The sequence below is a fragment of the Culex pipiens genome, chromosome 3, assembly GCF_016801865.2.
Source record: "Culex pipiens pallens isolate TS chromosome 3, TS_CPP_V2, whole genome shotgun sequence".
Classification (NCBI taxonomy): Eukaryota; Metazoa; Arthropoda; class Insecta; order Diptera; family Culicidae; genus Culex; species Culex pipiens.
In genome coordinates, this window is record NC_068939.1 from 46,624,470 (window position 1) to 46,651,467 (window position 26,998).

The following is a 26,998-nucleotide window of genomic DNA, read 5'->3' on the forward strand; positions in this document are numbered from 1 at the left end:
CCTCTCTGTTTATTTTTTATTTTGACATTTTCCGCAGGGTTGGACATCAAAAGTAGAGAACAGCACTAAACCAGCCGAGTAAAGTCCAAAAGCGGCCATTATTCAGCACTATAGTAGCTGTCAGTGCTGAGGCAAAAACTGTTTAACTTTTACCCGTAGCTGTAAAAGCGCATTTAGTGCCGAAGTATAGCTGGTTATTAGTGCTGGATGGTTACTTGGGAGGATACACTCAACCACTTGGTCACTTTTTCGTTTGACACTTTTTTAGTTTGTACCCTGTTGGTTGGTCAAAGTAAAATTAAAAACAAAAAGTGACGAACTGTCAAAAAAATCGAAAAAATGAACTTCTTCATTTGACCTCCTAGAAGGCTTTCTAGGCCCAGTGACAAAATATAATTTAACCGAAAAATGACGAACTTCTCGTCACAGTGTCCTGATGCAAATAATGATCGAGCTCGAGTTGTCACAGCCCTGCGAAGTATGTTGGCTGACATATCGGCGGCAGTCAAAAAATCAAGCTGGAGGTCGCCTGACAAATAAAATTATGCTAGAAAGAGATACACTCAAAATCAGAAGTACCCTTCAAAAAATGTACTTTATCTGTCAAGGAAAACAAACATTTTTTCAAGTTTACCGGTAGTAACCCTTTGCAAAAGGGTGACGACGGGTAAACTTGAAAAAAGGGTGGAAGTAACCCTCAAAAAGGGTTTTTTTTTCCTTGGGATGACAGATATAGGGGTACTTCTGATTTTGAGTGTAGGAAATCTGATGCAAACAATCGTCTAGCTGTAATGTAAACATACTTTGAATGTGTTGGTAAATTTCTGACTAGAAAGCCTTATGGGACGTCGTTTGGACATCACCAATCTACCTGAGATTTTCAAGGGTTGTTTGTACATATACAACTAGCATAGCGTTCTCAGTCTCAGATGGTAGTCCCAAATGTCCCCTTCAAACTGCAGGTCGAACCGAGTTGATATCTGGATGGAACATTTTTTTATTTGCGTTTGAAAATTGTGCAATTTTTACACAAAAATGATAATAAATCCCTTTAGATTTAACCAATTGGGATGCTGCACCCTGCATTTTGTTGCATTTTTCAAGCCCAGGCATTTTGAATTTAATTAAATTTAGCCTAAGTTACATCATTTTATTTTTTTTGACGTTTTTGAACCTTCAAACCTTTTGTCCCGATTTGCCCCACTTCCCGTTGACCTAGAGTGCTCATATTTTGGCTAGAAGCTAGTTTTATATGTACAAAAAACCCCTGAAAATTTCAGACAGATTGGTGAGGTCGATGCGAGATGGGTATGCTTTGCTCGTGGACTCGCTCTTAAAATACTGCTAGGGGATCAATGCGACTGAATTTAGGCATAACTAGAAATAAGTGTCCGGATTTCGAATCATGACGTTTACCCTTTTCTGAGTAAGTTCTCGTTTGCCGAAATTCGTGTTTATCGCGTTCTGCACCACCCGCAAACATTAAAAAAAATCCTTGAACTGGCAACCCTTCCACGATTTTTTTGTCACCTCGTTGTTTTGACATTTCCCGACTTGTTTTTGTTTTCCTTGCGTGAACCTCGCCGCAAGTTCCGTAAACCGGCGCGGCGATCGGCTCGCGGAAACCGCTACTAACTAATTAGCCCAAGCGCTTACGGTTCCAGGATCTAGATTTTAATTCCGCTCGCGCGCGTGCAACTTCGACCTCAATGACCAGTCGCAATGGGTGCCTTCAAGACGTCGTTCTTCCGCGAGCTGCTGCAGCAGAATGTGGCCGTTTACGGGCAGCTTTTGCTGGCCTGCCGGGATGGAGCGCGATTCCGTGGGAATTTTGACCGGTTGGAGGAAGCTGCGCTGGAGGCTGCGATTTATCTGCTTGTTTTGAGAGGTCAAAAGAGTGAGGATGTTCCTGGCATTGAGTGGATGAGTGGGAAGAGGCTGCTTGGGTTGGTGGAGGACCAGCATTTGCGGCTGCAGAAGGAGGATGTTCGGTTGGGGCTGGTGCTGAACGTGGTTGGGTTGTTGGTGCTTCAGGAGGGAGACTGGCGGACGGTTGGATACTTTGTGGATCGGTTTCAGCGGGATTTCTTTGAGCTTCCGGTGTTTTACGAAGTTTTGAGGGTGATGCTGCTGGCTTCGTTGGAAAAGGATGCTCTTAGGGTGGGGTTTGAGCGGTTGGACGTGGACAGATTGGTTGGGAATCTTCACTCGGAATCGCACCAGATTCAGCTCAAGTCGTTGGCCTGCCTGCAGCTGTTGAGCAACTTTCGTCCTGATGTTTGCGAAAGTTGGTTTGAGGCGATTGTCCGCGATGATGGACGGATTTCCCAGGAACATCGCAGCTTTATGCTGTGTCACCTTGTTGAAACTGGTGCTAGACGGGAGGACCTGCGGGAAACGATGGCCAAAGTAGTTGCCTCCGAGGACGTTTGGCTTCTACTCAATGAATGCTGCGAATCGCCGGACCAGCTTGTGAGAAAGCAAGCACTTTCCGTTATTAAAAGCTTGATTGCTTACCAAGTGGACAAGAAATCGACGGTCGAGTCGTGGCAAAGTTTTGTGACCATCGTGGAAGCTTTGGGCGAATCCCAGACTCATCTGGTCTTGCCAGCGTTGCCATTTGTTGGAAAGATGGACCAATTGAAGCCGGAATGGAAGAATTCCGCACTCAAATTAATCTTGAGACACGAAAATAACGCCGTTTCCGGTTGGGGAATCAACTACATCCTGAAGCAAGACAGTTTCAACGACAAGAGACAGTCGCTGGAGCGATTGTTCCTCAATTCTCTAAACAGAACCCAACTCTTTCAAGAATCAAACAGCGCAAATCAGCTTCTATCAAATTACTACAAATCACCGGAAGCGACCACTTTCCTCTTGGAAAACTTCAAAAACGTTCCGTGGGGATCGGTTCCCTTTGCCAGCTTCCTGGAAATCATCGGACAACTCCTGCAAAACCAACCAACCATCCAAAATCTAGAAGAAATCCTCTCCTCCCTAGTCGACCAGTGCTCAACGGTGAAAAACCTCAACCTTCGCAGCCTAACCGCCCTCAATCTCTCCAACACGATCATCCAACTAACCCTCACAACGTCAACAAACCCACCCCCGCTGGACCGCATCCTGCTCCAGCTGGAAACCCTCGCGAAGCTGAACGCGTCCGTCAAACTTCCGGAGCTAAGCAACTGGGACGAGTTTCAGCAGCGCGTGGATGGGCTCTGCTTTGAGCGGTTACTGGCACGAGTCAGGAAGGACGGAGCGGAGCTGGAGGTGCTCGCGCGGGATGTTTTTGTGCCGTTTATGAGGAACGAGCGGACGTCGACGGAGCGCCGGTTCGGGCAGATACTGGACATGGACGTGATGTTGGCGGTGAGGTGAGGAAGCAAAATAAGATTTTTTTTTTCACTCGATTTTCTCGGCATTGGCTGAACGGATTTGGTCCGAGTTTGTTCCATTCTGTCCGGTTTGAGGTCTAATAGGTTTGTTTAAAAAATCGTAATGATTTGTGAAGTCCTTCAAAAGTTCTGCTGAAAAAACTAATTCGGTTTTTTAAGTTTTTAAAGTTTTTAAAGTTTTTAAATTTTTTAAAGTTTTTAAAGTTTTTAAAGTTTTTAAAGTTTTTAAAGTTTTTAAAGTTTTTAAAGTTTTTAAAGTTTTTAAAGTTTTTAAAGTTTTTAAAAGTTTTTAAAGTTTTTAAAGTTTTTAAAGTTTTTAAAGTTTTTAAAGTTTTTAAAGTTTTTAAAGTTTTTAAAGTTTTTAAAGTTTTTAAAGTTTTTAAAGTTTTTAAAGTTTTTAAAGTTTTTAAAGTTTTTAAAGTTTTTAAAGATTTTAAAGTTTTTAAAGTTTTTAAAGTTTTTAAAGTTTTTAAAGTTTTTAAAGTTTTTAAAGTTTTTAAAGTTTTTAAAGTTTTTAAAGTTTTTAAAGTTTTTAAAGTTTTTAAATTTTTTAAAGTTTTTAAAGTTTTTAAAGTTTTTAAAGTTTTTAAAGTTTTTAAAGTTTTTAAAGTTTTTAAAGTTTTTAAAGTTTTTAAAGTTTTTAAAGTTTTTAAAGTTTTTAAAGTTTTTAAAGTTTTTAAAGTTTTTAAAGTTTTTAAAGTTTTTAAAGTTTTAAAAGTTTTTAAAGTTTTTAAAGTTTTTAAAGTTTGTAAAGTTTTTAAAGTTTTTAAAGTTTTTAAAGTTTTTAAAATTTTTAAAGTTTTTAAAGTTTTTAAAGTTTTTAAAGTTTTTAAAGTTTTTAAAGTTTTTAAAGTTTTTAAAGTTTTTAAAGTTTTTAAAGTTTTTAAAGTTTTTAAAGTTTTTAAAGTTTTTAAAGTTTTAAAAGTTTTAAAAGTTTTAAAAGTTTTAAAAGTTTTAAAAGTTTTAAAAGTTTTTAAAGTTTTTAAAGTTTTTAAAGTTTTTAAAGTTTTAAAAGTTTTAAAAGTTTTTAAAGTTTTTAAAGTTTTTAAAGTTTTTAAAGTTTTTAAAGTTTTTAAAGTTTTTAAAGTTTTTAAAGTTTTTAAAGTTTTTAAAGTTTTTAAAGTTTTTAAAGTTTTTAAAGTTTTTAAAGATTTTAAAGTTTTTAAAGTTTTTAAAGTTTTTAAAGTTTTTAAAGTTTTTAAAGTTTTTAAAGTTTTTAAAGTTTTTAAAGTTTTTAAAGTTTTTAAAGTTTTTAAAGTTTTTAAAGTTTTTAAAGTTTTTAAAGTTTTTAAAGTTTTTAAAGTTTTTAAAGTTTTTAAAGTTTTTAAAGTTTTTAAAGTTTTTAAAGTTTTTAAAGTTTTTAAAGTTTTTAAAGTTTTTAAAGTTTTTAAAGTTTTTAAAGTTTTTAAAGTTTTTAAAGTTTTTAAAGTTTTTAAAGTTTTTAAAGTTTTTAAAGTTTTTAAAGTTTTTAAAGTTTTTAAAGTTTTTAAAGTTTTTAAAGTTTTTAAAGTTTTTAAAGTTTTTAAAGTTTTTAAAGTTTTTAAAGTTTTTAAAGTTTTTAAAGTTTTTAAAGTTTTTAAAGTTTTTAAAGTTTTTAAAGTTTTTAAAGTTTTTAAAGTTTTTAAAGTTTTTAAAGTTTTTAAAGTTTTTAAAGTTTTTAAAGTTTTTAAAGTTTTTAAAGTTTTTAAAGTTTTTAAAGTTTTTAAAGTTTTTTAAGTTTTTTAAGTTTTTTAAGTTTTTTAAGTTTTTTTAAGTTTTTAAAGTTTTTTTTAGTTTTTTAAGTTTTTTAAGTTTTTTAAGTTTTTTAAGTTTTTTAAGTTTTTTAAGTTTTTTAAGTTTTTTTAAGTTTTTTTAAGTTTTTTAAGTTTTTTAAGTTTTTTAAGTTTTTTAAGTTTTTTAAGTTTTTTAAGTTTTTTAAGTTTTTTAAGTTTTTTAAGTTTTTTAAGTTTTTTAAGTTTTTTAAGTTTTTTAAGTTTTTTAAGTTTTTTAAGTTTTTTAAGTTTTTTAAGTTTTTTAGGTTTTTTAAGTTTTTTAAGCTATTTAAAGTTTTTTAAGTTTTGAAGTTTTTGAAATTTTTAAAGTTTTTGTGTTTTTAAAAGATTTTATGTTTTGAAGTTTTTAAGCTTTTATTAAGAAAATTAAAAAAATTATGAAATTCAAGAAATTCAAGAAATTCAAGAAATTCAAGAAATTCAAGAAATTCAAGAAATTCAAGAAATTCAAGAAATTCAAGAAATTCAAGAAATTCAAGAAATTCAAGAAATTCAAGAAATTCAAGAAATTCAAGATATTCAAGATATTCAAGAAATTCAAGAAATTCAAGATATTCAAGAAATTCAAGAAATTTAAGAAATTTAAGAAATTTAAGAAATTTAAGAAATGTTAGAAATTTAAGAAATTTAAGAAATGTAAGAAATTTAAGAAATTTAAGAAATTTAAGAAATTTAAGAAATTTAAGAAATTTAAGAAATTTAAGAAATTTAAGAAATTTAAGAAATTTAAGAAATTTAAGAAATTTAAGAAATTTAAGAAATTTAAGAAATTTAAGAAATTTAAGAAATTTAAGAAATTTAAGAAATTTAAGAAATTTAAGAAATTTAAGAAATTTAAGAAATTTAAGAAATTTAAGAAATTTAAGAAATTTAAGAAATTTAAGAAATTTAAGAAATTTAAGAAATTTAAGAAATTTAAGAAATTTAAGAAATTTAAGAAATTTAAGAAATTTAAGAAATTTAAGAAATTTAAGAAATTTAAGAAATTTAACCTTCGGGAAGTCGCGCAAAAAAAAACTACAAGAGCAGTCGCGTGGTGTACTTTGTGCACCTGTCAGAAATTTTCAAATAAACTGAATATAATTCCAAATAGGAAGAAACAATGTTCTACAAAGTTGTTAATTCCACCAATTAGAAGGCCATCAGATATCTAACCACCATCCAGAATAACCCGGGGGGTCCCGGGGATGTTCCGAAGAGGGGACATTTCCGAAATTCTGGTCCGCTAGGCATGATGGGTGTCAAACTTCATAATTTTCAAAAGCAAACCTCTATATGGCCATTTTAAGTATCAAAGATGATCTGGCCACCATCCGGATCAACCCGGTGGCCTTGGGGATGTTCCGAAGAGGGGACATTTCCGAAATTCCGGTTCGCAAGGCATGATGGGTGTCAAACTTCATAATTTTCAACGGCAAACCTCAATATGTACATTTAAAGTGTCAGAGATGATCTTACCACCATCCGGATCAACCTGGTGGCCCCGGAGATGTTCCGAAGAGGGAACATTTCCGGAAATCCGGTCTACAAGGCCCTACACCCATCATGGGTGTCAAAATTCACAATTTTCAAAGGCAATCTTCTATATGGACATTTTTAGTGCCATAGGTGATTTGGCCACAATACAGACTACCCCGGTGGCCCCGGGGATGTTCCGAAGAAGGGACATTGCCGAAATTCCGGTCCGCAGGGCATGATAGGTGTCAAACTTCATAATTTTCAACGGCAAATCTCAGTATGAACATTTAAAGTGTCAGAGATGATCTTGCCACCATCCGGATTATCCCGGTGGCCCTGGGGATGTTCCGATGAGGGGACATTTTCGGAAATCCGGTCCACAAGCCATGATGGGTGTCAAACTTCATAATTTTCAACGGCAAACCTCGTGGAGGGTCTCGTTGCGCAGTGGTTAGCGGCTTTGGCTGCCGATCCCTAAGTTGCTATAGAGCGCGGGTTCGATTCCCGCCTTATCTTCCTGAAGCTTTTCGTTCAATGTTTATGAGGACCCCGTGGCGCGGTGGTTAGCGGCTTCGGCTGCCGATCCCTCATGTGTGCTAAGGGGCCCGGGTTCGATTCCCGCCCATTTCCTCTGGGTGTTCTGTGTTTGTCCCGTTATTTACTAACTTCAGTCTGTGAAAAGACGGTGTGATGTCTATTAAAATATTAGTATCCAGTCTGCAATGACGGTGCGATTGTCTTTTAAAATATGAACATTTAAAGTGTTTTAATAGGGGACACTTCCAAAATTCCGGTCCGCAAGGCATGATGGTTGAAAAACATTATATCAATTTCCCGGGAATCGAGAGTTGTTTTTTGCTATTTCCCGGGAATTTCCGGGACCCAAAAATTTTTTTGTCATTGTTCAAAATTAGTGCTTATGTGCCTGTAATTTGAAAGAAAAGTAATACATTCATTACATTTGAATGAATCTAATTACATTTAGTCTAAGTTATTCAATGAACTTTATTTTTGGTAACCATTGCGTTGTGGTAATTTTCCTACTTGTTGGAAAACTCCTGAATCTGCAATTACAAGACCATTTCTAGAGCTTTTTGGGACTCCAAACTGTACTGTATTTTTTAAAAGTATTCTTCATGGTGAATGATTTTTCCTATGTTTAAAAATCTGTTTATGTCCTGCTTACTCGTAGTAATCAAAAAACTTGTATTGAGATTTTAATCCGAATGTTAAAAAATCTTCAATATGTTTTTCTAAGATGATAAATAATGACCCAAAGCAACATTTTAACTATTTTGTTTCTTCGCTAGGACAACTTAAAATTTTCAGTGAATAAATATTTACAATACTTACGGAAAATTAAATATACACCAATAATCTTAACATTACACAGAATGCATATTCATATTGTTTAATCGTAATTAATTTGGGTGCCAATGGAAAGTATAAAATGATTTATGGCCTTACTTACATACTTTATCTACTTTAGATTTTTCAAACTCCACAACATAGTAGTCATGTCATCATTAACAGTAATAGGCATTTTCAACAAGTTTCATTCAAATTTTTCTCGAACTTTTTTTCGAACATCAATATGGCTAAATATTTTCCTTTTTATAGAATAGGGCAGCGAAAGGCCAAGAAGGTTGAATCAGTCAGAAATAAATGAATTAACAACAAGAATAATCTGTATATATCTGTCATCTAGTGTTTCTGATTGGCTTTATATTATTTTGCTTCAATATTTATAAGTATCATAATTCCCGGGAGTTTCGACCAAATTTCCCGGGAATCAAGAGTTCCAAAAATATCCAATTTTTCTGGATTTTTTCCCGGGAATTCCTGCTTGTCCTGCATATCGTTTTGATTGTTGACTCATTTGAACATTAGCTGCGATCATCTAATATAAAGTTAGATATAAATATTATTTGGTTAGAAATAAATAGTTAGATCGTTAGTAAATGTATTAATTGATGATATGAGTGCGCTAGCATAAGTTTAAAAATGCAATCAGCTTCCTCGCTAGTATTCAGTCTTTTATTTTTTTTTGTCGTGTAAATTAATCGGACCGCGCACTGGGCTCATAATCCAAAGGTCGTAAATTCTACGTTTTAATATGGGTGCCTTTGACCTAGGGCTTGGGCGTCGAAGTCTTTGTAGATAAAAGAAAGGTACTTGTGATTGATACTAGCAATAGTGGCCGGCAGCTGTAAAGTCAACTTCGATTATTACTTAATTTATAAGGTCCGCTTAGGTACTGATCCTAGGTAGGAACCGAGGGTCTGATAAAAAATATAAAAAACGAACACAGAAAAAAGTGATGGGATCAAAAACTACTCTAAATAAATAAACAATTCAAGAAAGTGTATGATTAGTTGTTTTTTGATGATTGCACTTCATATTTCATTTCTGGACCAACATTTGAAAGGGCGGTACGACATTGCACTTACGGCCTTTCATTACAAGCGTTTTGATGGGACGAAAGGCCGTATGAGTCGGAACATCTCCGGGACAGTCCGTATTATGGCCAGATCACCTATAGCACTAAAAAGGGCCATAAAGACGAAAGCCTTTAAAAATTATGAATATTGGACCGAATTTCCCGAAATGTACTCCTTTTCGGAACATTCCCAGGGCCACCGGGTTATTCCGGATGGTGGCAAGATCATCTCTGACACTTTAAATGTTCATACTGAGGTTTGCCATTGAAAATTATGAAGTTTGACACCCATCATGCCTTGTGGACCGGATTTCCGGAAATGTCCCCTCTTCGGAACATCCCCAGGGCCACCGGGTTAGTCCGGATTGTGGCAAGATCATCTCTGACACTTTAAATGTTCATACTGAGGTTTGCCGTTGAAAATTATGAAGTTTGACACCCATCATGCCTTGTGGACCGGATTTCCGGAAATGTCCCCTCTTCGGAACATCCCCAGGGCCACCGGGTTAATCCGGATTGTGGCAAGATCATCTCTGACACTTTAAATGTTCATACTGAGGTTTGCCGTTGAAAATTATGAAGTTTGACACCCATCATGCCTTGTGGACCGGATTTCCGGAAATGTCCCCTCTTCGGAACATCCCCAAGGGCCACCGGACCATACTCAGAACCCATGTTTTCATCAAGTCGGGATTAGAGGCCCTCTTGAATACAATGCAACAGTTTTGGGGTCAATTGATCCAGATTGAGACTTATAAAAACAATATGTAACTTCCGGTATTCATTCCACAAAAAAAATACTTACACGAGCAGTCGCGCTGGTGTACTTTGTGCACCAACCCAAAAACACTATTTTAAAAAATATATTAAAAATAGTTTTTACTCAACAATGTCTTAGGTGAACTTGTTTCCGTAAGTAAAAATGTGTAACTTGAGCATATATCAAGGCTACGGCTTGATTGTTTCATGAAAAACTATTGTTTTTCGAAGTTTCCAAAATCTGGTGCACAAAGTACACTAGCGCGACTTCCCGAAGGTTAAGAAATTTAAGAAATTTAAGAAATTTAAGAAATTTAAGAAATTTAAGAAATTTAAGAAATTTAAGAAATTTAAGAAATTTAAGAAATTTAAGAAATTTAAGAAATTTAAGAAATTTAAGAAATTTATGAAATTTAAGAAATTTAAGAAATTTAAGAAATTAAAGAAATTAAAGAAATTTAAGAAATTTAAGAAATTTAAGAAATTTAAGAAATTTAAGAAATTTAAGAAATTTAAGAAATTTAAGAAATTTAAGAAATTTAAGAAATTTAAGAAATTTAAGAAATTTAAGAAATTTAAGAAATTTAAGAAATTTAAGAAATTTAAGAAATTTAAGAAATTTAAGAAATTTAAGAAATTTAAGAAATTTAAGAAATTTAAAAAATTTAAGAAATTTAAGAAATTTAAGAAATTTAAGAAATTTAAGAAATTTAAGAAATTTAAGAAATTTAAAAAATTTAAGAAATTTAAGAAATTTAAGAAATTTAAGAAATTTAAGAAATTTAAGAAATTTAAGATATTTAAGAAATTTAAGAAATTTAAGAAATTTAAGAAATTTAAGAAATTTAAGAAATTTAAGAAATTTAAGAAATTTAAGAAATTTAAGAAATTTAAGAAATTTAAGAAATTTAAGAAATTTAAGAAATTTAAGAAATTTAAGAAATTTAAGAAATTTAAGAAATTTAAGAAATTTAAGAAATTTAAGAAATTTAAGAAATTTAAGAAATTTAAGAAATTTAAGAAATTTAAGAAATTTAAGAAATTTTTAGAAATTTAAGAAATTTAAGAAATTTAAGAAATTTAAGAAATTTAAGAAATTTAAGAAATTTAAGAAATTTAAGAAATTTAAGAAATTTAAGAAATTTAAGAAATTTAAGAAATTTAAGAAATTTAAGAAATTTAAGAAATTTAAGAAATTTAAGAAATTTAAGAAATTTAAGAAATTTAAGAAATTTAAGAAATTTAAGAAATTTAAGAAATTTAAGAAATTTAAGAAATTTAAGAAATTTAAGAAATTTAAGAAATTTAAGAAATTTAAGAAATTTAAGAAATTTAAGAAATTTAAGAAATTTAAGAAATTTAAGAAATTTAAGAAATTTAAGAAATTTAAGGAATTTAAGAAATTTAAGAAATTTAAAAAAATTAAGAAATTTAAGAAATTTAAGAAATTTAAGAAATTTAAGAAATTTAAGAAATTTAAGAAATTTAAGAAATTTTAAATTTGTAAAATCTCTTAAATTTCTTAAATTTTCTTAAATATTATTATTTTTTTAATTATAGAAATTTAAAATATTAAATATATTTATGTTTTCAGGTTTTTAGTTTTTATGTTGCTAGGTTTTTAAATCTGTAAGTTTTAAAGTTTTTATGTTTTAAAGTTTTTATGTTTTTGTTTCTATGTTTATAATTTTTTTATGTTTTTAATTATCTTTTTTATTAAAGTTTGTTATGTTTACTTTAAAGATTTTGTTGTATATTTTAGTTTGAATAAAACCGAAAAAAAAACAAAAATCTAATTCTTCAATTCTCCATTTCAGACTCCTCCAACACGGCAATCTTTCGTTCAGCGAGATCGACCTGAAAGCCAAACTAACCAACTTGCTGCCCACATTCAACGACGACGACTCCAAGGCCACCCTTCAATCGGTGGAAATCTACCAACAATTGACCACCAACCCAAACCTCATCCCACTACTCGACGAAGCCCTGCCAAAATTGGTGCTGCTGTTCCACAAACGGTTGAACCGTTTGAACTACGAGTCACTGCCGATCGCCGTCACCACCCAGTTGGTGCGGCTGTTTTGCCAGCTGGGACGAACGGACATGGTCGACCTGTTCCTGGGGACCTTTTCGCTGGAAGATTTGGTCGCAACGATCCAAGGTTGCAACGAGGACAAATCACTTCACGAAGTGGTGTTCAACGCGTTGAGCGACGTGCTTGTTCAGAGATTGAAGAGTGAAACCGTCAACGAAGCGATTAAAACGAAAATCTGTCAAGACTTTCCCAAACTGATTGATTTGGGAAGCGTTCACGTTCTGTACAACACGCTGGAGACTTTGACGATCCTTCTAGCTCAACCAGCAACGTTGAAAAAGGAGACGTTCGACGCCTTCCGGGAGGTGATCAACCGATGCTACCGTGAAATCCTGATCTACCGCAAGTCGGACCACTTTATGAAGTTGATGGCCAGGTTTGTCCGGGCGTTGGTGGCTCCCGTGAAGGAAGGGGACACCGAAGAAAATCAGAACAATGCTTGGTTGAAGGAGGTCGTGAACGAGTACTGTGGGATGTTTTTGGAACAGGCGGTGACGATTGGAGGGTTGGCGAATTTGCTGTTTGAGAAGCTGCTACAACTGCCTGTGGCGGCACTGTTGGATTGGAATCCGTTTGCGAGGTTCTTGCTGGTTGGTTTGCTGCTTGGAGAGGGACAGAAAAGGGAGCAGAGGTGGGTTGTTGAGTTGGGAATGACTTTTGATGAGTTGTTAACCTGTTGCTTTCGTTGTATTCTATTTAGGATCGAAGATGAATTCTGCGCTGCAAAAGCATTGACGACGTAAGTACGGAATTTCGAAGCGTTTTGTACGGTATGTCCACGCATCCTTTCTCCCCTGTAGATTCTGTGAAATGGGTTCCGTTCTCAGAATCCTGTCTGCGGTGAACACAACGCAGTAGGGCTGGCCCCAAAAATAAAACACAAGTTCACAAAAAATACAAAAATACAAAAAAAAGTCATAAACATACAAACATAGAAACTTAAAATCTTAAAAACTTCAAAATTTTAAAACTTTGAAACATTAAAATTCCTTAAATTTCTTAATTTTTTTTAAATTTCTTTAATTTTTTAAATTTTTTTAAACTTTTTAAATTTTTTAAATTTTTTAATTTTTTTAAATTTCTGAAATTTCTGAAATTTCTGAAATTTCTTAAATTTCTTAAATTTCTTAAATTTCTTAAATTTCTTAAATTTTTTAAATTTTTTAAATTTCTTAAATTTCTTAAATTTCTTAAATTTCTTAAATTTCTTAAATTTCTTAAATTTCTTAAATTTCTTAAATTTCTTAAATTTCTTAAATTTCTTAAATTTCTTAAATTTCTTAAATTTCTTAAATTTCTTAAATTTCTTAAATTTCTTAAATTTCTTAAATTTCTTAAATTTCTTAAATTTCTTAAATTTCTTAAATTTCTTAAATTTCTTAAATTTCTTAAATTTTTTAATTTTCTTAATTTTCTTTACTTCCTTAAATTTCTTAAATTTCTTAAATTTCTTAAATTTCATAAATTTCATAAATTTCTTAAATTTCATAAATTTCTTAAATTTCTTAAATTTCTTAAATTTCTTAAATTTCTTAAATTTCTTAAATTTCTTAAATTTCTTAAATTTCTTAAATTTCTTAAATTTCTTAAATTTCTTAAATTTCTTAAATTTCTTAAATTTCTTAAATTTCTTAAATTTCTTAAATTTCTTAAATTTCTAAAATTTCTAAAATTTCTTAAATTTCTTAAATTTCTTAAATTTCTTAAATTTCTTAAATTTCTTAAATTTCTTAAATTTCTTAAATTTCTTAAATTTCTTAAATTTCTTAAATTTCTTAAATTTCTTAAATTTCTTAAAATTCTTAAATTTCTTAAATTTCTTAAATTTCTTAAATTTCTTAAATTTCTTAAATTTCTTACATTTATTACATATCTTACATATCTTTCATATCTTACATTTCTTACATTTTTTTACATTTTTTTACATTTCTTAAATTTCTTAAATTTCTTAAAATTCTTAAATTTCTTAAATTTCTTAAATTTCTTAAATTTCTTAAATTTCTTAAATTTCTTAAATTTCTTAAATTTCTTAAATTTCTTAAATTTCTTAAATTTCTTAAATTTCTTAAATTTCTTAAATTTCTTAAATTTCTTAAATTTCTTAAATTTCTTAAATTTCTTAAATTTCTTAAATTTCTTAAATTTCTTAAATTTCTTAAATTTCTTAAATTTCTTAAATTTCTTTAATTTCTTTAATTTCTTTAATTTCTTAAATTTCTTAAATTTCTTAAATTTCTTAAATTTCTTAAATTTCTTAAATTTCTTAAATTTCTTAAATTTCTTAAATTTCTTAAATTTCTTAAATTTCTTAAATTTCTTAAATTTCTAAAATTTCTTAAATTTCTTAAATTTCTTAAATTTCTTAAATTTCTTAAATTTCTTAAATTTCTTAAATTTCTTGAATTTCCTAAATTTCTTAAATTTCTTAAATTTCTTAAATTTCTTAAATTTCTTAAATTTCTTAAATTTCTTAAATTTCTTAAATTTCCTATATTTCTTAAATTTCTTAAATTTCTTAAATTTCTTAAATTTCTTAAATTTCTTAAATTTCTTAAATTTCTTAAATTTCTTAAATTTCTTAAATTTCTTAAATTTCTTAAATTTCTCAAATTTAAAATTATTTAAATTTCCTGAATTTTTTAAATTTCTTATTTTTTATTTTCTATTTTTTTTTACTTCAAAGTTTTTTTGATTTTCAAATTTTTTTTTTTGATTTCTCAAGTTTGTTTTAATTTCTAAAATTTCTAAAATTTCTTAAAATTCTTAAATTTCTCAAATTCTGAAAATTCTAAATTTTAAAATTTTAAAAATTTTAAAATTTTAATTTTTTTTTAAATTTAAGGCCGCTGCACTGACAAAATTTATTTTCGCCGAATTTTTTTTTGGCGTTGTTAATTTGAATTGTACAAAGAATTTGAAGTTTTTGGAAAACATATTTTATTTTCCTCCTGCTCTTTCTGACCAATTTTGGAGGGGTGGGGGCGACATAAACTTTGAAAATATTTATAAGGGCTCAAATCACAAAAAAATAAAAAATAAACTTAAAAACATACCATCTTGAAATAAAACTTAGGACCTTTAGTATGTTTATTTTTTATACAAAAAAATATAAATTAAGGTTTAAAATAATATTTTTTTTTTTGCAATACGGTGGTAATAATTTCAATTGAATCATATACGAGCCTTACTTTTACAAATATTTTTCTGTTTTATTGTCGTTTTTGTAGTATGTATTTTGTAATATTTTCTGCTTTTCAATGTCATAGTTAAAATGAACCTGAAACCTTTTCCGTCCATCAGACCCCTCTTCACCCCACCAACCCAACTCCAATCGGACGCTCGCGTCCGCGTAATGTGCGTCCTGTTCCTGTACCGCCTCGCCTCGACCAACCATCCGGACGCCACCCTGTTCCTGCTGAAACTCGAACGCATGCTCATCGAACGCTTCCAGCAGATCAGCAAAGCCAAGGAACGGTACTACGCCGACTCGCAAACCCATCGCCACAAGCTGCGCATTGTTCAGGCGTTGTGCGTACTGCTCAAGCTGACCGGAACTCATCCGTACCCGCTGCTGGAGGTGGTTCTGTACGAGACTAATCAACCTAACATAAACTATTTGATTGAGTTGATCTTGGCGGACTCGTCGATCGACACGTTGACGATCATCAACTCGCTGCGCGCGGATAAGGTCAAGGTGTCCGGAGTTCAATCGGTCTTTGTGGTTCTTTGGCTTCGCTGCTGTAAGACTAATTATTTGGACGTGGAGTACATCAACTTCCTGCTGCCGTGGACCATGGCGCAGAACTTCTCGACGCGACTGTACGCCCAAATCACCATCGCCAAGCTGATCGAGAAGTTCTACGACAAGCCGGAGGCGGGTCCGTTCGGGAACATCTACGCCGCGATCAACAGCTACCTCAAGCAGGGCAACGTCGAGAAGAACCTGGAGAAGTGCATGAAGGACTTCCGGTTCAACCGGGTGTTTGACTACGCGAACTTGCTGACGTTGGAGAACGTGTTTCACAACATTCCTCGCGTTTCCGGGATGGCCGCGGAAGATGTGGTGGGGACGAGGGTTCTTGGGGAGTGTTTCGCTTCGTTGCAACTCGAGCGGATCAATCTGGGCGAGGCGATCGAGTTTGGGGAGCTTGCGGTAGAGAAACGGGAGAGTTTGTTTCTGAGTTCCGGCTTTGGTGGGGCGGATCACATCCAGAAGAAGATTGTGCCGTTGAAGGCGATGGAACCGGGGAGGGAGTTGCTGGGGGATTTGCCGGAGAGGTTGCGACTGAGGAAGGCGAAGGAGGACGGGTTGATTGTGGTGGCAAGTTTGGTGGATCGGGCGCCGAATTTGGGCGGGTTGGCGCGGAGTAGCGAAATTTTCGGCGTGCGACAGTACGTCGTGGGTTCGCTCAAGGATGTCGAGAGCAGGGAGTTTCAAGCGTTGAGGTAAGAACCATTAAAATTGAAAGAAGAATGTTCTTGAAAAAATCTAATTTCCAGCATGACCGCGGAAAAGTGGCTGAACGTGGCCGAACTCAAGTCGTTCCAGCTGGTGGACTACCTGCGCGAGATGAAGGCCAAGGGTTACGCGATAGTCGGCGCCGAACAGACCACCGGAAGTCGACCAATTCAGCAGATTCGGTTCCCATCCCGGGCCGTTCTAGTCCTCGGGTGAGTTACAACAACTTCACCCTGCAATATAATGAAAAGGTAATGTTCTTATTTCTCCAATCGTCGCTTGGGTTAGGCACGAGAAGGAGGGCCTTCCGGCGCACATCATTTCCCAGCTGGACATTGTGGCCGAGATTCCGCAGTTTGGAGTGGTGCGGTCGCTGAACGTGCACGTTACCGGGGCCATCTTCATGTGGGAGTACGCCAGGCAGCATCTCGTCGGGGTGGAATGTAGTTAGAGGTGGTGTAAGGTAGGTTTAATGATTGTTTCAAAGAGAGAGAGTGAAATATTTTTATAAATATTGTTTTTTTTCCGCAATATTATCTTTAAGTTGAGGAGGAAAGAAAGCCTTTAAATATCTCTAGATTTTATTACAATTAAAATATACATTTTCATCTATTAACAAAACAAAGACACGATATCTAAACACTTTGACCAAATCGGCTCAAAATTTTGGTGAAAGCTCGTTAAATTAATCCTGTGTGCATGACGAAGACCGATTTTCAATAACTTAATTTAAAAAAAAAACATAAAAATATTTTCATATTTTTTATATCAAAAATCGTATTTTTAAAAAAGCTAATTTTCAAAATCGGCCTTCGGCATGCACACGGGATATATCTTGGGAGTCTTCACCCCAAATTTCAGCCAATTTGGGACATCCCACCTCGAAATATCGTGGCGCTCGTGAATCAAAATTTAAGAAACTTAAAAAGATTAAAAGATATAAGAAATTTGACAAATTTAAAAAAATAAGAAATTAAGCAAATTAAAAAAAATAAGAAATTTAAGAAATTTTAAAAACTTACGTTTAAAAGATTTATTAAATTTAACAAATTAAAAAAAATAGGAAATTCAAGAAAATTATTTTATTTTATGTTTATCAGTTTTAAAATTTTCAAGTTTCTATGATTGTCAGCAACGGTTAGTTAGTTAATAATACATTCATTTTAAAATTTCATTATCTTTAAAACTAACAGAAAAGATGAATCTTAAAATATGTATTTGATTAATTTCGTGGCATCGTGCGTATCGATTAGCATCTATAAAAGCAGAAAATATTAAACATTATTTTCTCAAACCATTTTTCACAACTTTAAAATACGTTATAGTCAAAATTAACTTACTCTAAAGCTTTTTGTTCTGTTAAAATACAGAGGAAGGTAAATCCTTAAATATCTAGAAGTCTCTTTTGGGATTTTGTTATGTTCCAATAAGGCTGGTACAAAATTGGCCCGAAAAATCAGGGGGCATAAAAATATTTTTTCAAAAAACTTAAAAATTTCAATGGAAATTCAGTATGTTTGGGTTGATTTAAACATCTTTTGAATTTTTGAAAATTGTCGATGATGAGATTTCATGTTTTTAAGATTTTAAGTTTTTTATAATTTTACATTTTTGCTTTCTTTGTATATTTATAATTACAAAAAAGAAACGGCCAGAAATCTAAAAAAATTGAGAAATTTAAGAAAATTTTAGAAATTTAAGAAATTTAAGTAATTTAAGAAATTAAGAAATTTAAGAAATTTAAGAAATTTAAGGAATTTAAGAAATTTAAGAAATTTAAGAAATTTAAGAAATTTAAGAAATTTAAGAAATTTAAGAAATTTAAGAAATTTAAGAAATTTAAGAAATTTAAGAAATTTAAGAAATTTAAGAAATTTAAGAAATTTAAGAAATTTAAGAAATTTAAGAAATTTAAGAAATTTAAGAAATTTAAGAAATTTAAGAAATTTAAGAAATTTAAGAAATTTAAGAAATTTAAGAAATTTAAGAAATTTAAGAAATTTAAGAAATTTAAGAAATTTAAGAAATTTAAGAAATTTAAGAAATTTAAGAAATTTAAGAAATTTAAGAAATTTAAGAAATTCAAGAAATTTAAGAAATTTAAGAAATTTAAGAAATTTAAGAAATTTAAGAAATTTAAGAAATTCAAGAAATTCAAGAAATTCAAGAAATTCAAGAAATTCAAGAAATTCAAGAAATTCAAGAAATTCAAGAAATTCAAGAAATTCAAGAAATTCAAGAAATTCAAGAAATTCAAGAAATTCAAGAAATTCAAGAAATTTAAGAAATTCAAGAAATTCAAGAAATTCAAGAAATTCAAGAAATTCAAGAAATTCAAGAAATTCAAGAAATTCAAGAAATTCAAGAAATTCAAGAAATTCAAGAAATTCAAGAAATTCAAGAAATTCAAGAAATTCAAAAAATTCAAGAAATTCAAGAAATTCAAGAAATTCAAGAAATTCAAGAAATTCAAGAAATTCAAGAAATTTAAGAAATTCAAGAAATTCAAGAAATTCAAGAAATTCAAGAAATTCAAGAAATTCAAGAAATTCAAGAAATTCAAGAAATTCAAGAAATTCAAGAAATTCAAGAAATTCAAAAAATTCAAGAAATTCAAGAAATTCAAGAAATTCAAGAAATTTAAGAAATTCAAGAAATTCAAGAAATTCAAGAAATTTAAGAAATTCAAGAAATTCAAGAAATTCAAGAAATTCAAGAAATTCAAGAAATTCAAGAAATTCAAGAAATTCAAGAAATTCAAGAAATTCAAGAAATTAAAAAATTTAAGAAATTCAAGAAATTCAAGAAATTCAAGAAATTCAAGAAATTCAAGAAATTCAAGAAATTCAAGAAATTCAAGAAATTCAAGAAATTCAAGAAATTTAAGAAATTTAAGAAATTTAAGAAATTTAAGAAATTTAAGAAATTTAAGAAATTAAGCATAAGCATAAGCATAGGTGCCCACCCGCAGTTGCTACTCCGTTATTGACCAGGACCTCCAGAAGTTACATCCACGAGCCGTGGAAGATAAGTGGGTGCTATCTTTCCTCGCTTCGCAACTTCTCAAAGGCCCCTATCATGCTGATCAATACCGGCGCCGGCCACGACCAGTGGTAGGGTCACGGGGAAGTGGATGGGAATGTTAGTCCGATACTTGAGTGATAGAGACCGCCCAATCGACTGCTTCTCCGACAAAGTATCACATGAGTTTTGAGGGGGTTAGTAGATGGGTATGAGGTCAGGATTCACGAGTGGCAGTGATGTGACCATGAGCATTTTGTTTATCGGTTGAAATTTTAAATCTTAGGCAGCCGGCTGCGGAAAGATAAATAATTGATTATTTAAAAAGTTTGTTTTAATCGAACGCGTGCCAACCGAGCGGTAGTGCTATGGGCTGGACTTATCAGTATATTTTTATTTGGTACAATTAAGATAACGCGAGCAAATGTCAAAAATAGTAGATGAGTTAATACTAAAGCTGCCAGTTGGAATAAATTATTACGATCAACGAATATAAACGAAAAGAAAACAGGACACCACGTAACCGATTGTAATGAAATTAAAACAATAACTTAAACGAACTTAACCGGCGACGTGCCTTCCTATCAACGATGATAAAAGAAGGACTTATAAATTTAAAATATAAAAAGACTCCAAAAAATACGTTGCATAGTAACCGCGAAGTCCCGCTACTCACAATCGAATCCGAAAGATAGCTATCTAGAATTTTAAATATAGTATTAATTCGACCGCGATCCTCCAGAAATTCTTCGTCGGCGTGCCTTCCGATCAACGGTGATGTAAGAAGGGCTTTATTCATTAAAATGATTTTATACCATAAGCCTTAAAAAATATTCGTCGGCGTGCCTTCCGATCATCGATGATATAGAAAGGACTTAATCCAGCAATACGACTTGCTTGTCTCGAAAAAAAAAAGAATTCGGATCGTTTCTATCGAAAACTATGTAAAGAGGACAAAAATAAACTCATTGGCCAACGAACGCGCGAACTAAAAATAAAGAAAAAAGAAGAAGAAGAAGACCAATCACCCCATGCACACAAACAGCGACACAAAAGAGATGAAAACAACACGAATCAGAAGAAATCCAATCACCCCATGTACACAAATAGCGACATAAAAGAGACGGAAAATAACACGAAAAAACAGGACTGCGCGTCCACACAGGCACCGCACTCAAATTCAAGAAATTCAAGAAATTCAAGAAATTCAAGAAATTCAAGAAATTCAAGAAATTCAAGAAATTCAAGAAATTTAAGAAATTCAAGAAATTCAAGAAATGAGGAAATTCTATAATTTCAAGATATTTAATAGTTTTAAGAATTTCAAGAATTTTAACAATTTTAAATATTTTAAAAATTTCAAAAGTTTTACAAATTTTAAAAATTTTAAAATTGTTTTGATTTTTTTTTAAAAAATTTTAGGATTTCAAAAAATTTTATAAATTTCAAGAAATTCAAGAATTTCAAAAATTTAAAGGAATTCGAACTTCAAATAAAATGTAGCTTTAGTTGCTATGGAAGATACAAATTATATTTGCAAATGGGACATTTTTCTTTCAAAAACTAATTTATTAAAACACCACAGTTATTTACTCTCAAGATTCAACGATCTCGTTTTGGTATTCACACTTATTTTCTTTCGTTTTTGTTTGCAAATCCATCTCTAGTATAAATACAAACACGACTTCTTATCTTCACTGAAGAGGACGAATCCCCTCATCTGATGAGATAAATTACAATTAAATCCCTAACGTGTCTCGTTCGACTGGATTTTCTCTCTGGCTTTCTATTGGGTCGGAGTGCTTGAGCTGCACTTTTCATGCTGCACAAACTGTTTGAATTTTCAATTGAGTCGGACAACATTGTTGCTTGTTTTTCTGATCTAATCTTGATCTCTTGTGTTTGGGAAGATTATCATGTGAACACATCTCCAAACTCGTCCGCGTCTGTGTTTGTCTTTTGGTATCAGTTATCTACAACGTACTAAATATCTTAGAGATTAACATCTTAAAATGAGAATATTGCTATTGGTTTTGGGGATGATGTCGAAGGATGTAAAATGTAAGTGCTTTTTTTCTGCAATGATGGAGCGTGATACAAGGGGAAAGGGTTACTAGAAGGTTTTTGTTTTTATAGCAAACAAAAGTTTACAAATGGAAGCTTTCCTTTGCTTCCGCAAGACTGGAAAGTTGCTCTACGAAGCTGGGTGCGTTTATAGTAGTCTATAAAATTTCATTAACATGGCTTGACTTACATATTCTTCTTCTACGACTCGTTTCTCCACATTTTTTTTATATCGATGAGAAAGTTTCATTTCCCGATTCTTACAATTACCTTGGTTATGTTTTTCTTCCGGGGGGAGTAAATGTTTTTGTTTAAGATTAACTAGGAAATAGGGGAGTTGTAAAGATTTGCGGAGAATCTCAAACTTTTCGTTTAAACAGATTGCGATGTTTTCCGACAGTCGCCATAAAAACGTGGCGTGACCACGTTTTCATTATGGCGGCCGCCATTATGGCACCGCTGACGTATACGCCAACTGCACAACATTCATTGTTTACCCTAACTAAACGTTTAGCCAAAAGTTTAGAATAAACGAAACGAACAAAAAAAAAACTTCTAAATTACGACTAAAAAGCGCTTACGTATCAAAACAAAGTAACAAAAAAATACACGGAAATTTCAAACTATGTAATAGCTCTCTGGCGTTAGAGTGTGTGAGTGTGTTTTTTTTCTAATCAAGTCGACCATCTTTGTTTTCGTTTTTTCGGTGGAATGGCTTCCACTTCTTCGCAACGATTCACGCAAAATTTCGCGTATTTACTCTAACTTAGTTAAACTTGATGGGAGGTATGTGGTTACCGCACCGCGGGAAGTTGGGTGGCACCGGAGGCAGATCGGACTTGGTACCGACGTGGACGATGAGGTTCATACCGATCAGGATGTGGAACTGGAAGTGGCAGTGGAATAGCCAGTAGCCTAGGAAGAAAGACGCAGAATTGTTATAAATAAAATCCTGCTTATTTTTTTTAAAAATAACTCACCTGGATTGTTGGCTCTAAACCGCATCACGACGTAGCCGTTGTTCGGCACCGCCACGGTATCCTTGAGCGGGGGCAGATTGTACTGCCGGTGCAGCAGCCCACGGCGATCCAGGTCCAGCGCGTGCTTCAGGTTGATCTTCTTGACGTTGGTGTCCGGCGACCGGCCCATACCGATCACGTTGAACGAGTGCCCATGCAGATGGAACGGATGGCTCAGATTATCCTGTTGAACTGTTTGAAAAAGTTTGATTCGATCTTCCAAAATAATCACGAGAAAATCCTACCTTCATCGACCAGGACCACCTCGACGATCGCGTTCAGCGGAATGTCCACGGTGTGGGTGCACATGCAGTTGGGGCCACAGTCTGGCGGGCGGTTGTCACCGTTGCAGAACTGCTCTGGCGGGATGTCCTCGATCTGGGACAGCATCGGCGAGGGCGGCGAAACGTAGGAGATTTCATCGATCAGCGAGATCAGGTGATCGCCGCCGGGGGCAACTGTTTTGTTTGAGAGAAAAAGGATTTTGGATTAATATTTAATTGTTGATTTTTAAAAAACTTATTAACATACAATAAAGGCGTTTTTTTATTTTATTGAGCTCATTTTTAAATATTTATTAAATTATCGAACATTGAAGAGAATTGGTACAAATTCAGTTTACATATCGATTCCAAATCAAAAACTAAACAAATGCAATTCTGCAACCTAATTTTAGTCCAATGTGAATATTTAACTGTCTTTTAAATAAAAACTAACCTAATCCACCTATGTGGTTGATGCCTTCCTCAATTTTTACCAAAAATGGGTAATATGAGTGGTTTGGACACACATTTCAGCTTTTTTTAGTTCCAGAAAAAAAAAACAGATATAACTTATGTGGTAATAACTCGAGGCAGGCTTGCCAGATCTTCAATAATTTTGACTCATTGGAAAGGCCTTTCAATTACCTAACCAACGATGGGTCGGATGATGGATCCGGACATAGTTTCAATGTTTTGGACTCATTGGAAAGGCCTCTCAATTGCCTTACCAACGATGTGTCGGATGATGGATCCGGACATAGTTTACGTACATTTAAGTGAGATTCGGCTTCAAAAAAGTACATAAATATCACTTAAGTGGTCATAACTCGAGACAGGGTTGCCAGATCTTCAATGTTTTGGACTCATTGGAAAGGCCTCTCAATTACCTAACCAACGATGGGTCGGATGATGGATCCGGACATCGTTTACATACATATAATTGAGATCCGGATATTTGCGAAAACACGTTTTTATACATAACTTTTGAACTACTTATCGAAACTTCAAACAATTCAATAGCGATGTATGGGACCTTAAGCCAAGTCGAATGCAACTGGTTCGATCAAAATCGGTTCAGCCAGTGCTGAGAAAACTCAGTGAGAATTTTGGTCACATACATACATACACACACACATACACACACACATACACACACACATACACACACACATACACACACACAGACATTTGTTCAGTTTTCGATTCTGAGTCGATATGTACACATGAAGGTGGGTCTAGGAGCTTTTAATAAAAAGTTCATTTTCAGAGCAGGATTATAGCCTTACCTCAGTGAGGAAGGCAAAAATGCTTTTTGCCTTCCTCACTGAGGTAAGGCTATAATCCTGCTCTAAAAATGAACTTTTTATTAAAAGCTCAAAGACCCACCTTCATGTATACATATCGACTCAGAATCGAAAACTGAACAAATGTCTGTGTGTGTGTATGTGTGTGTGTATGTGTGTGTGTATGTATGTATGTGACCAAAATTCTCACTGAGTTTTCGCAGCACTGGCTGAACCGATTTTGATCAAACCGGTTGCATTCGACTTGGTTCATGGTCCCATACATCGCTATTGAATTGTTTGAAGTTTCGATAACTAGTTCAAAAGTTATGTATAAAAATGTGTTTTCACATATATTCGGATCTCATTTATATGCATGTAAACGATGTCCGGATCCATCATCCGACCCATCGTTGGTTAGGTAATCGAGAGACCTTTCCAACGAGTCCACATTATTGAAGATCTGGCAACCCTGTCTCGAGTTATGACCACTTAAGTGATATTTATGTACTTTTTTGAAGCCGGATCTCACTTAAATGCATGCAAACGTTGTCCGGATCCATCATCCGACCCATCGTTGGTTAGGTAATTGAGAGACCTTTCCAACGAGTCCACAACATTGAAGATCTGGCAACCCTGTCTCGAGTTATGACCACTTGAGTGATATTGATGTACTTTTTTGAAGCCGGATCTCACTTAAATGTATGAAAACGATGTCCAGATCCATCATCCAACCCATCGTTGGTTAGGTAATCGAGAGACCTTTCCAACGAGTCCACAACATTGAAGATCTGGCAACCCTGTCTCGAGTTATGACCACTTAAGTGATATTTATGTACTTTTTTGAAGCCGGATCTCACTTAAATGTATGTAAACGTTGTCCGGATCCATCATCCGACCCATCGTTGGTTAGGTAATCGAGAGACCTTTCCAACGAGTCCACAACATTGAAGATCTGGCAACCCTGTCTCGAGTTATGACCACTTGAGTGATATTGATGTACTTTTTTGAAGCCGGATCTCACTTAAATGTATGAAAACGATGTCCAGATCCATCATCCAACCCATCGTTGGTTAGGTAATCGAGAGACCTTTCCAACGAGTCCACAACATTGAAGATCTGGCAACCCTGTCTCGAGTTATGACCACTTAAGTGATATTGATGTACTTTTTTGAAGCCGGATCTCACTTAAATGTATGAAAACGATGTCCAGATCCATCATCCAACCCATCGTTGGTTAGGTAATCGAGAGACCTTTCCAACGAGTCCACAACATTGAAGATCTGGCAACCCTGTCTCGAGTTATGACCACTTAAGTGATATTGATGTACTTTTTTGAAGCCGGATCTCACTTAAATGTATGTAAACGTTGTCTGGATCCATCATCCGACCCATCGTTGGTTAGGTAATCGAGAGACCTTTCCAACGAGTCCACAACATTGAAGATCTGGCAACCCTGTCTCGAGTTATGACCACTTGAGTGATATTTATGTACTTTTTTGAAGCCGGATCTCACTTAAATGTATGTAAACGTTGTCTGGATCCATCATCCGACCCATCGTTGGTTAGGTAATCGAGAGACCTTTCCAACGAGTCTACAACATTGAAGATCTGGCAACCCTGTCTCGAGTTATGACCACTTAAGTGATATTGATGTACTTTTTTGAAGCCGGATCTCACTTAAATGTATGTAAACGTTGTCCGGATCCATCATCCGACCCATCGTTGGTTAGGTAATCGAGAGACCTTTCCAACGAGTCCACAACATTGAAGATCTGGCAACCCTGTCTCGAGTTATGACCACTTGAGTGATATTGATGTACTTTTTTGAAGCCGGATCTCACTTAAATGTATGAAAACGATGTCCAGATCCATCATCCAACCCATCGTTGGTTAGGTAATCGAGAGACTTTTCCCACGAGTCCACAACATTGATGATCTGGCAACCATGTCTCGAGTTATGACCACTTAAGTTATATCTGTGTACTTATTTTTCTGGATCTTAAAAAAAAATAGCTAGCAAACCACTTATATTCAAAATGAGGAAGGCATCAACCACATAGGTGGATTAAGTTAGTTTTTTCAATTATTTCACCGCCATCTAGATTTAAAAATTATAAATAATTTTAGAGTAGTTAATGGGTCATACTTATGCTCTATATCAAATCTAAGACAACGAAAAAAAAATCTAGAGGTTTTTTAAAAGATCCTATAAACCAAATTATAAATTTTTCAAAAAGCAAAAATTGAAAATTTGGTTTATACGACCACTTAAAAAAAAAACGCTCGAAATGTGGTTCGATTATCCGAAGTGAAATTTTGTTATAATTTCAAGTGCATTAATATCGTCAGCTGTGTGCTATCTTGTGACATAGACCATTTTGGTCGAAAATGAGTTAATGATAACGTTTTGCTGTACTTAACAAACACTACAAGATGCTTTAACCCGATTTTGGAAACTCGCTTCCGTTTCCCGGATATCGCAATACACACTTGTGACATAGACCAATTTATCATCAAAATGATCGTGCACACTTGTGACACGTCATACATGTTGTTGGAAAATGTGGAAAAAATTTCTTGTTTTTCACAAATTTATGCACACACACACTTTCTAAAGGCAATGCAATCTTTTGTTTTTGAAAATATACTGATTAAGTCGGTTCAACTATTGATTTAAGCCTATTTTAGTTTGTATGGGAATTCTGTGCACACTTGTGACACGTAGTACAATTTTACTTTCGAAACACACTTGTGACACGTGCTTTTCAGATTTTTGATTACATAATTTACTGTATCTTTTAACTGATGTAACCAAATTAGTTGAAACTTGGAGCGTTTGTTAAGCGATAGTATACGAACCGATTGCTTCAAACAGTTAGGCTCTACCATTCATAGTTTTGAAAATATTCATCATCAAACTTTAAAAATCGATTTTCTCGAAAAGTACTTAATGGTCGTTGTCACGAG

At 33.3% G+C, this 26,998-nt stretch overlaps 2 protein-coding genes across 2 annotated transcripts in view; one reads left to right on the top strand and one right to left on the bottom strand.

Annotated features, from left to right (window-relative positions):
• The first annotated feature begins 1,560 nt into the window (after nt 1–1,560).
• On the top strand, nt 1,561–16,892 carry LOC120412605 (uncharacterized). The gene is made up of 6 exons (XM_039573153.2): nt 1,561–3,374; nt 11,642–12,550; nt 12,620–12,658; nt 15,220–16,365; nt 16,420–16,590; nt 16,667–16,892. The coding sequence occupies exons 1-6, from the start codon at nt 1,723–1,725 to the stop codon at nt 16,827–16,829; spliced, it is 4,080 nt and encodes a 1,359-aa protein (XP_039429087.1). The 5' UTR covers nt 1,561–1,722; the 3' UTR covers nt 16,830–16,892.
• Nucleotides 16,893–20,990: 4,098 nt separating this feature from the next.
• Nucleotides 20,991–26,998, bottom strand: part of LOC120412620 (uncharacterized) — a 72,405-nt gene continuing 66,397 nt past the window's right edge. The window contains exons 3-5 of the mRNA XM_039573171.2: nt 22,728–22,940; nt 22,444–22,674; nt 20,991–22,378 (exon numbers count right to left, since the gene is read on the bottom strand). Of these exons, the coding sequence (XP_039429105.1) occupies nt 22,230–22,378; nt 22,444–22,674; nt 22,728–22,940 (593 nt within the window). The 3' untranslated portion in view covers nt 20,991–22,229. The remainder of the gene's footprint in view (nt 22,379–22,443; nt 22,675–22,727; nt 22,941–26,998) is intronic.